The 10,866-nt window shown below is 30.3% G+C and overlaps 1 protein-coding gene across 1 annotated transcript; it reads left to right on the forward strand.

The window, feature by feature from the left end:
* Positions 1-9,214: 9,214 nt before the first annotated feature.
* LOC9305036 (transcription factor MYB87) lies at positions 9,215-10,866 on the forward strand. Its single transcript, XM_002866886.2, has 3 exons — positions 9,215-9,799; positions 9,894-10,023; positions 10,132-10,866. The coding sequence occupies exons 1-3, from the start codon at positions 9,664-9,666 to the stop codon at positions 10,781-10,783; spliced, it is 918 nt and encodes a 305-aa protein (XP_002866932.1). The 5' UTR covers positions 9,215-9,663; the 3' UTR covers positions 10,784-10,866.

Genomic DNA, 10,866 nt, shown 5'->3' on the forward strand with positions numbered 1-10,866 from the left:
TTTAAAAAAAAAAAATTGATGGGTGGGTGGGTGGGTGGCTAATAATTAGAATTAATCAAAGAATGGATTTATTTTGCTTAGTTTTTTTTTTAATGGAATTTTTGAAAAAAGAATGTGGGAAATTATGATGGCACAAATTCTCTCTCCTTTTAATTTTCTCACTTACAAAGGTTGACCAAATGAGCACCCCACTTGAAACTATTATTCCCACTTCATAAATTTTCAATATATTTATTTATTGTATACAAATTTATACTCTTAGAATATATTTTTTGTCATATTATTTTGATGGTGTAGTTTGAAAATTAAATTGATTTTAGAAAACCAAAAAAAATTCAACCGAACTCCGTTTAATCTTTATACAGTACATAATTTAACTGAAACAAATGCAATAAAAAAAATGAGTCTAATAAATTTTAGTCTCTCCAAAACTTTTGATTTGTCGTCGGTGGCCAATGACTTTTAACCTCCGATATCCGGATTGATGTTTTACATTTCCTATTAAACTTAATTATTTCTATCGTTTACCATTTATACATTGTTTTAATTGTTTGTTTCAATTTGTTACTCGGGATATCCACAAAATTCTATTCAAGTCAGCGAAATACAATTACTAGCACATGATGACTTCCTTTAAATAAAGTTTTAGTTTATAATCAAATGATACTTTTACTACCTTTCTCTAAGTAGGAGATTAATTTCTAATTTACGTTTATTTATTATCTATTTCAATATCATAATAAGTTTCAATAAAGAGTAATTAATAGGGGACTTTAAATAAGAGACCACATGAATTGTCTCCCACTCCATGCTTTGCTTGAAGAAGGTAGATATGGGTAACATGTCAGCTTGCCTACCAATCTTAAACTTCCTCACATTACACATTGGTTTTTAAATTATTTCTTCTAATTTCTTTTTATATTGTCCTTTCTTGTATTATTATTTTGGGTTTCGGATTGTGATATCCACTTTCTTGTTTTAGGTTCGGTTCTCTTGATCTGGCCAGATTGTGTTGGGACTTAATTATCCAATGATTTCTATCTATTTATTTCCACCGTACCGCATTTTTTTAATAATATGCTTTTATTGATTACTATATGTTAAAAAAGCATAAATATCATTACTTGAATTTATACAATTGAAAAAACATGCAATGGAATAAAAACTTCATCATTTTAATCAATTAAAAAAAACTTCATACTAAATCATCGTTGGACGAAAAAAAAAAAAACTAAATCATCGTTGAATTTTCTGCTTTTATCGTCTTATCTTCCACATTCTGAAACTTGTTTTTTTTTTTAGGGATTATTATTTAAAATGCTCTTTTTTGAGAAAAACTTACGAAAATGCCCTTTTTTGAATAGTTTACGGATTTTGCCCTTTTTTAACACTTAAAAATATATGTATTTAGGATTTTTTTTTTCCAAAAATACGTACTTTATACCAAATACTAAACCCTAAGAACAAATGGAATCGACTAAACCCAAACATAACGAGTGAAACGCATGTTAAATCATATTTTTGGAGCATGAAAAAGGGCAAAATGCATAAACTATTCAAAAAAGGGCAAAATCCACAAATGCCCTTATGAAAAAGGACAAAATCCGTAATTTATTCTTTTTTTTTTTATTAACACCACATCGTTTTGTTACAATGATTTGACATTTATTTAATCAACTGAAACAGTAAAATGGCGGAATAGTTCAACTTTAAGTTTTTTTATTATGTATAAATATTTGTGAATGGTCTGAAAACAGAAACGGGTGGGAGAAGAAGATTGATAATAATGGTGGTGGTGGAATATGATTCGTCAACCAAAAATAATACTGTTGAGGGACTTAACTAAGAACGTCGACGTGGAACGTTTTATTGGTTTAGCCATATTTTTTGGTACTTTCCAACCAAGTTAGGTTACCCATATTGTATAAATTAATACACATAAGCGTGGCTGCGAAGGAGAAGTGGAGAAAGTCACAATTCTGTTAAAATCGCTTTTACTAGTTATTTTGGTTTGCTTTGGTTTGCAATTGTTAATTTGGTTTACTTTGGTTTGCAATTCTGTTAATCATATATAATATAAACCCAATCAAACAAAGCGATATCAATATTCGGTTGTGTCTACACCATCTATTTTCTTTCATCCCTCTGTGAATTACATATGTGTTATTATATATATATCACTTGTAAAATCATGATTCCTTATAAAATTTGGTAGTGTGAAAAATTGTATCAACGTGTACATTGTTAGCCATTATGGTCACTTCAAACAGCTAGAATAGTCGAGGCTTCCTACATTAGAATTGCAGTTTCTTGAAATTTGCTTTTGATCATTTTGCTGGTGTCTTTTGACTAGAAAGATTGCAATCGCCATTACAAAAATCTTCCTGACTTTGTTTAAAGAGTCAATTTTGTCGTTTGGAACAAAAATAATTGAAACTTTAGAATATATATAGTTCTGAGAATGTTGAAGATATAGATATGTGATTCCAACTAACGATAACTTTTAACCATTTGGACAAGCTGCAATTCATTTAAAGAAAGGGCTGAAAACAATTTCAATTGCATACAAATAATTAATACTTATTAATATTATACATTGTTATAAAAATAATTTTGTTTCTCATAGTATTGGTCCCCGACGGCCAGACCAGTCTCCTAAGGGGAAAGGTGGGCAAACTCATGAACACGACGACACATGTATTTATTAACTACATGTAGTATTATTTAACAATTACATAGTCCTAGTGTTGTATTTAAAACGCTAGGTGTCAACATTGGAAAAATCATGACTCATGATTAAATCATAATGTTTCAACAAAGACCCAATATCTAAAATTTTCAAAGCAAGAACGAGAAGACAAATTAGTAAATGTATGACCCGATAATTTAATTTTGTCATTGAGGCGATCTTCCTGTAACTAGACGTCGTCATGATTATTTTTGTTTCTGTCTTATTTATTGTTATCGAATTTAAAATATTATCACATTTTGTTTTATGGAGCGTGTGTTCTATGACGCATGATCATATCAAAATAATCACATTACATGACAAAAATATAGAACGTGGAAAAGAGGTCAGATTCAAAGACCAGATTTTACTAGGATCTTCTTAATTATTATCTAAGTACGAAAGATAACGATGATGAATAAGTTTCGTGCGATTACTAGAATCGTTTCTAAAATTAAACGACTTCTTACAAAAAAAATGTTGTTTTATATTATTTTTTTGTTTTTCTTATACACATGGTATCATATTTTTAATATAAAAACATGGTAGTATGTCAATATACCAATAATTTTAATACTGTTTGTTACTACTATACCATAATAAGTTATCATTTAAATAGTCATAGTTTTTTTGAAAAGTCAGTTTAAATTTGTAAAACGTTAAATTTTGTGATATGAAGTATTTCCACCAAAATATTAATTTGGAGTTTAATAAGAGACCGAGATTTGTGAAATGGTCAGAAATTTTTTATTATCTTTTAATCAAGACAAATTATGTTTGTAAAACTGTCGCAAAGATATTATTAAACATGTTTGCTGAGTATGCAAAATGATAAATGAAATGTTATATATACACTAGTACACATATATAATATGTAGACACCAGCTTTTTTTTCTAAAAAAAATGAGAATTTATATATGTCGGCATTAAGTCATTAATAACACGATTTAAAAAATAATGACAGGAATATCGATAAACATTGACTTCTGAAAAATGGTGGGGGAAATTAAACCAATAAAAAGTGTGTGAAAAAGAAGGGAAGAATAAAGACAAAAGGTAAAAAGATGTCATATTATAAAATAAAGAATTGATACATAAGAAAATAATAATTTAAATAACGGTGTGACCCCAATTCGTAAGACCTTTTTAGATGGTTTAGATGATTGGAAGACAATTTTAAAATTAGGTTTAGACTAATCAAACCCAAACGATAAAAACAAAACAAACCTCATCCACAACCACAACAATAAGAAATTTTTTAAAGAAACTTAAATACATACGTTTGTTGCTAAAGTCCATTAATTGGTGCGGTGAACAAAAAAGTATTAATAAGAAAATTGGAATATAGATGAAGAAAAAATATTAGAGGAAGAAAAGATAATAAAAAGAGAGAAATTAAAGTGGTGGTTCTCATGTCATCAACTCTTAGGCACCATCCCTTATGCGATCTCTCACAGACTTATCCACACGACACAGAAAGAGAGAGAGAGAGAGCCAATTACGAAACTTGAAAACAGTATCATTGTCTGTTAGGTCCGACACGTGTCAGCTCCAGACATGTAGGTCCCTTCAATGATTTGGTATGATAGAGAGTATCTAATTCCGATTCAGCCCCCACATCACGGAGTATTATTTTGTTCGGTTACCTTTATAAAATAGTATAGCTAAGGAGAAAAGTTAAGCATGCTGCGAATTAAAAATTAACTTAGTTATGGTTTAATGATCCGTTAATTTATTACTTTTTTATTTTATCTAATTTGGTATTATGTGCTACAAAATGTCAATTATTATGTTTTGTGTTTTGTTCATTTGTTTTAGTAATGTATTAGATTTTGCAGAACCATTTGGTTAACATATACTGTATTAAAAAAAAAAATTCAGGAAACCAAGTTGTTGTCGTATTATAAGTATTATTTGGTATAAAAGCGTGGAAAACATGTCCTGAGTTTCTGACTTGGTTAAGCAGATAAGAAAACTAGTGGGAGGTTTTATCAAAAAGAAAAAAATATTTTTGAATTTTTGAAAATAATTATGTATAGTAAAAGAGGGACTAAGTTGGATGAATGATAGAAGGATTGTCTGATCCTTTTCTTTGTCATATCTCCGGTTCAACGGCCAACCAGACATGTTGCTTTTCATGTCTTTTATTTTTGTTCCTTTTTCTATTTTTTTTTATTATATAACTTTGCATAAGTCAAATCATGTATGATGCTTCTTTATTTGTTATAGTCCCATTTCAAATATCCACTCAATTTCGGGTAATAATAATGAGACGAAAAAAGAGCCGTCTGTTACCACTTTAAATTTTAACAAAGCCACCAAAATTGACGGCCTAGTTTTTTTATCCTAAGTTAAATCAGAATATATACTTGAATTATATGCCGAAATTATTGGAATTGGGGATGGATTTTCCTTTTTCAAATGATTTTTTGCAGAATGTCAAAAAGAATATTACATTGTTATCATACATATAAAGAAGATTATCGTCGAACGAAATTTATTCTAACTGTATATCATGTCTTAAGCGTGTGCTAATTAAATTAAAGGCTATCATATTCATATTATATTCGTGATGTTATTTATATCATAGTTTGCACGCTTAATGAACTTTATAAACCACACAAAAACTCTCTTTTATTTTGTTTTATTTTTTTTTAATTTAAAAAGCATCTAAAACAGATGATATTTTTTTTTCTTTTATTGAGGAATTATCAATTATTCGCAGGTTATAAATTCAAAAGCACGTAACGAATATTACCCTCAAATGTATACAGTCGCGAATAATTGAACCATATTGGGGAAAAGGAAGGGACTTTGATTTTTTATTTAAATAAATAAATAATCATATTAATTCATAAGATATAAACCCTGCATGATTAATAGGAATATATAAGTAAATATTCTCCCAATCACGTCGAGATCTTGACTTTCTAAAGAGGCGAATCATTGAGTCTTTGACAACAAAAGTCTACTCTTAAGAATATATATCATTAACTATTATGAATTAATCAAGGTAAGTAAAAAACAAATTATAAGTTCTGGCCTCTGGGGTCGTATCATATGCAAAAATCGATGGTCGAGAGTAGAGAATACCAAAAGAATTGGTGTGTATATTTTTTTTAAAAAACAGACGAAACTAAGCACGTAAATATTTTGAATCTGTCGTGGTTTCAATAGACAATAAACATGAACATTTAGGGAAAAGAGTGAGTCACCGTAGTGGATTAGTGACTATGGTGGACTAAGACTTGTAAACGCAAGCCATGATGCAATATTTGTATACCAAATATGTATATATAGTTTAATACGTATGTGTATAAGTGTGTGTGGTTGTGAAAAGAAAGTAAAAAGCGAGGACAAAGAAACGATGACCTTTCTTTTCGCTTTCGAGTCGGCCAAATAAAGTCGGTGTGTCTCTTCGTGTCTTCGTCCTTCTAATAGTCTATTATCATCATTGTGAGAGGTCTTACCATTTAAGTTAGGTATATCACAAATTTTGTTTGTCAAGTCTTATATATAGGTCCCCTTACATATAATGATTAATCAACTTTCCTTTTTGCTCATGAAAAGTTTTATTTAAATGTTTTAGTTAGTTCGATGAAAAAGTAGTATGACTAATTTAATCTGGTTTGTATAGAGTATTTGTTTTTCGGAAATAGTTTTCATATGATTTTTAAGATAAATAGTCGTAGTCAACTTATTGTTGTATGTACCAGAATTTTTTTCGTTAGTTTGATACGTGGTTATAGTTAGATAAGCTGCGTTTATGTGATTATCAAAATGTTATTGAAATTGAAAAGTGAAACAAAGACAAAAGCCCATTAGGTAAAGCAATATATGATGATTATGAAGTATGAACTACGAAGGATCGCACGGAATAGGAGATGACAAAATTGCCCCCAATTTGAGCAGGGACCATACTTAAGAAAAACCAATGTTCAAGAAAGCGCTAGGCGCTAAGCGGGCGGTGACCCAGCGCCTAGCGCCTAGAACGCCTAATCGGGGCCTAGGCGATTTTTAGGCGGTTTAGACGTTTATAACATAAAACATTATAAGTATGATATTATATATAAAAGTTATAGAAAAAATCTAGAAAAAAACTAGAAATACGAAATCATAAACAAAAATTAGATAAATCATTTATTTATATTCATACTAAATAATATATGAATATTTATAACTATTTATATATAAATAAATTTATTCAAAAATCAATAAAATACATTAAACAAGGTCTATGTAATTTTAGGCGGTCAAGGCGGTTATCTAGGCGTCGCATAAGAGCCTAGCGCCTAGTCGGGGCCTAGGCGACCGCCTAGACCGCTTTTTAGAACACTGAGAAAAACACGTAGTGCAGTTTTGTCTTTTCGCAAGGAAAGATCTTGAAGATATCTGGGTCCTGACTCGTGACGTTGATTTTCTCATTGATTGTCTTTTGGTAAACGATCTTCTGTTGAAATAACCGTCACTATCATATTTTTATTGCAATGGTTTATATTCTATGCTATTGAAATACTTTTTTCCTTGCGGCATTTCTTCACTAAAAGTAAATATCTGCGATTTTAAATTATACATTTTTTTATCCCATTAAATATAAATCAAATTTGATCCCATTAGAGAATTCCCCATTACATAAGATGTCAAAATTTGTCGTAAGTAAAAAATTTGGTCGACATATAATTAGCCCACAATCTTTTAAGCCGTTGAAAATGGGCTTCGTACTGTACAAATTAAGACTCGTGACCCATGAACTAGTGGGCCTTTACATATTCAAAATCAGGTGAAGACGTCTTTTTTTACTCTTACCGTTTTAGCTTTTGATAATTTAGAGTAAATTATTTAAATACGCTCTGAGTCCATCTATGATTGAGATCCTGTATTTTTTAAAATCGTATTTCTGCCCTATCCTCTTTTCTTAGCAAATCATCATTTGTTATTTGTTTCATGTCATCAACAATATATGGCACATTCGGTTGGGCTTCTGGCCCATTAGGGTTGCCTATGAGCTTCTCTGCGAGATGGGCTAGGTTCCCCTCTATGGGCATACGCATTTTTTAGTTTTAATTTGTGTTATTTAAATTATGTTTCAATTTTGAAAGGGCTAAAATCGAATATGTTGTGTCCACCTTTATAATCCTAAAAAGTCAATAAAAATGAAAAAGAAAATTCATATATATATATATATATATATATAGCCTATATATGACATATTTTTCTGTTCCTGTTTAGGTTACACAAGAGAAAAATTCCATTCACTATTTATATGTTAAAACTTGGGAAAACTCAATTTTGTTTCTTTCAATTTACTCCTGATACCTAGTTTTAACTAAAATAAAATTTCAGAATTTTATAACTAATTATATTTTTCAAGTACGAGAAGTATTTTATATATCCACTTAATCAAGTCTCGATTTTCTTTTGAGAAGAAAAATCAAAGACCAATCTTTAATTCTATAAATAAAAGTAAAGATTTGGTCTGAAAGACCTTATCTACGCATTGGCCCGTGGACTAGTAAGAAAAACTTTAAATAATGAAGTCAAGAATTCAAAAGTTTAACCTGATTGATTTGTCTTATTCATTTCCTAATCTTGAGAGTAGACATAATCAAATACATATTAATTATCTCGTCTTTTGGCTTCAAAGATCAATTTTATTGCAATTAGAAAATTTGTTTACGATTTAACGGTCACTGAAAGAATATAGTTTTAGATGTATGAGAGTGCTTAAGATAAACTATATTTGATTTATAACTCTCTTTCTTGGGGTTTAAGTTTAATAAATAACTCAAAACATTACTAACTGACGTTAAAGTATTTGTACTCGTCGTACCGAGAAGACCGATTCCTCGTTAGCGCGTTGAAAAAGTTATTTTCATAAATTTTGTTTTTTTTTATTTGCTTGTACTTTATCTTGTAAGTTGTAAACTGTAAAATATAGAAAGAATGTAAATTTTGTTTTATCTACAATTTTCCAGGACTAATTCTCTCGGTCTCAAGCCAAGTCAGCCATTTGCTTTTCCATCTAGAAGATTATGATGGTCCTGGTTTAAATATAATCCATAATTACCTTAAGATCCATAACCCAAAGTCCAAACAGATGAAACATTTAAGAAGGATATATAATTAACTTAAGGGAATTTAGTTTTCTAGAAGGTAAAAGTTCTCTATATATGTGGATTAAAAAAAAAACCGGAGAAAGACTGTGTTAAATTTATAAAAATTGTAATACTTTCGTAGCATAGATAAATTTTACGTTTCCCTAAAAAAAAGAAAGATACATTTTACTACAAACCGGAATCAAAATAAAAACAGTTGCTAACCAATGCAATCAAATTGTGAATCCTAAATTTCTTAAACAAAAGCTCGTTGAATATATTGGATCAGGCATCTTTATTATATAAACATTGAGACTATTATAAATATTTTAAAAAGACAAATCATTATAGTTATCAACTCATTATACTAGTTGTACATATAACTGGAGGTTATAGGTGCATGGTGGATTATAATACAAAGATTCACATTGAAATATGTTATCACATAAGCTGGACCACACAGACAAATAACAATTTATTTGTTGGCTCTTTTCTATATATATTTCCTCTCTTTTCAGTCTTGAAATATTTGTAACATATTATTACTTATATAAAGTTTGCTTACTTTAATATATTTCTTAGTCATATTCACATTTATTTGAATGTTAGGAGACTGATTCTTCTCTTGATATCATGCTTTTTTCTCACCTTATACATACATATACAGACAGAAACCCACTTGTCATCATTCTTCAAAAAGCTAACTTGATCTTATATATACACATATAGTGGAGAGACTATAGAAGATAAATACCTAGAGAACAAGATTGAGAGTAAGGGAAATAAAAAATTTATCCGAAAATCTAAGTGAGAGAAGAAAAAAAAAAGAATAAAACAAAAATGGGAAGAGCACCGTGCTGCGACAAGACAGCGGTGAAGAAAGGGCCATGGTCGACGGAGGAAGACGCGGTGCTTAAGTCTTACATCGAAAAACACGGCACCGGCAACAACTGGATTTCCCTCCCTCAGAGAATTGGTATATATGTATATATATATATGTTTGATTTCATATACTCTATATATGGTTGTGACGTGTAATACTAATTAACAATTTTACATTTTGATGAAAGGGATTAAGAGATGCGGGAAAAGTTGTCGTTTGAGATGGCTTAATTACTTGAGGCCTAACTTAAAGCATGGAGGCTTCACCGATGAAGAAGACTACATCATTTGCAGCCTTTACATTACTATTGGAAGCAGGTTTGTTATCAAGCTAGATCTCTTATTCCTATATACAATATAGATATGGTTTTGTGTACACGCTGCATCAATAGTTGGTGTATATTTATTTAAATTTTGTTGATGAAGGTGGTCTATTATTGCTTCACAATTACCGGGAAGAACAGATAACGACATCAAAAACTATTGGAACACTAGGCTGAAGAAGAAGCTATTGAGCAAGCAAGGGAAGGCATTTCATCAACAACTTAATGTCAAATTCGAGCGTGGAACAACATCATCATCATCGAGTCAGATCCAAATGTTTCATGATGAGAATACCAAATCAAACCAAACATTATACAATCAAGTGGTGGATCCATCAACAACATCCTTTGCCATGGAAGAACAAAGCATGATCAAGAATCCGATATTGGAACCCTTTTATTGGGAACCAAACAATGTTTTGTTTGATAATGATCATGATGCAGCTGCTTCGTCTTACCATCATCATCATCATCATTCATCCCCATCATTGAACTCCATGAGCAGTAGTAGTAGTATTGGTACTAATTCATCTCTACAAATGTCTCACTACACCTCTAATCACAATGATCATGGTGATCAACAAGATATGTTCTTTATGGCCGGTTTTGAGAATTTCCAGGCCGAGCTGTTTGATGAGATAGCGAACAACAACACGGAAGAAATCGGGTTTCATGGAACCGAAATGCCAAACAACAACTACTTGGATCACGATATTAGCTCCTTCATTGATTATCCTCTATACGATAATGAGTAGATGATGAATTAATTAGATCTTTATTTGATACAGATATGATATGCCAATGTACTTAGGTTAAATCACGTTTTTTTGTGTGTGTG

The sequence above is a fragment of the Arabidopsis lyrata genome, assembly GCF_000004255.2.
Source record: "Arabidopsis lyrata subsp. lyrata unplaced genomic scaffold ARALYscaffold_7, whole genome shotgun sequence".
NCBI classification, from domain to species: Eukaryota; Viridiplantae; Streptophyta; class Magnoliopsida; order Brassicales; family Brassicaceae; genus Arabidopsis; species Arabidopsis lyrata.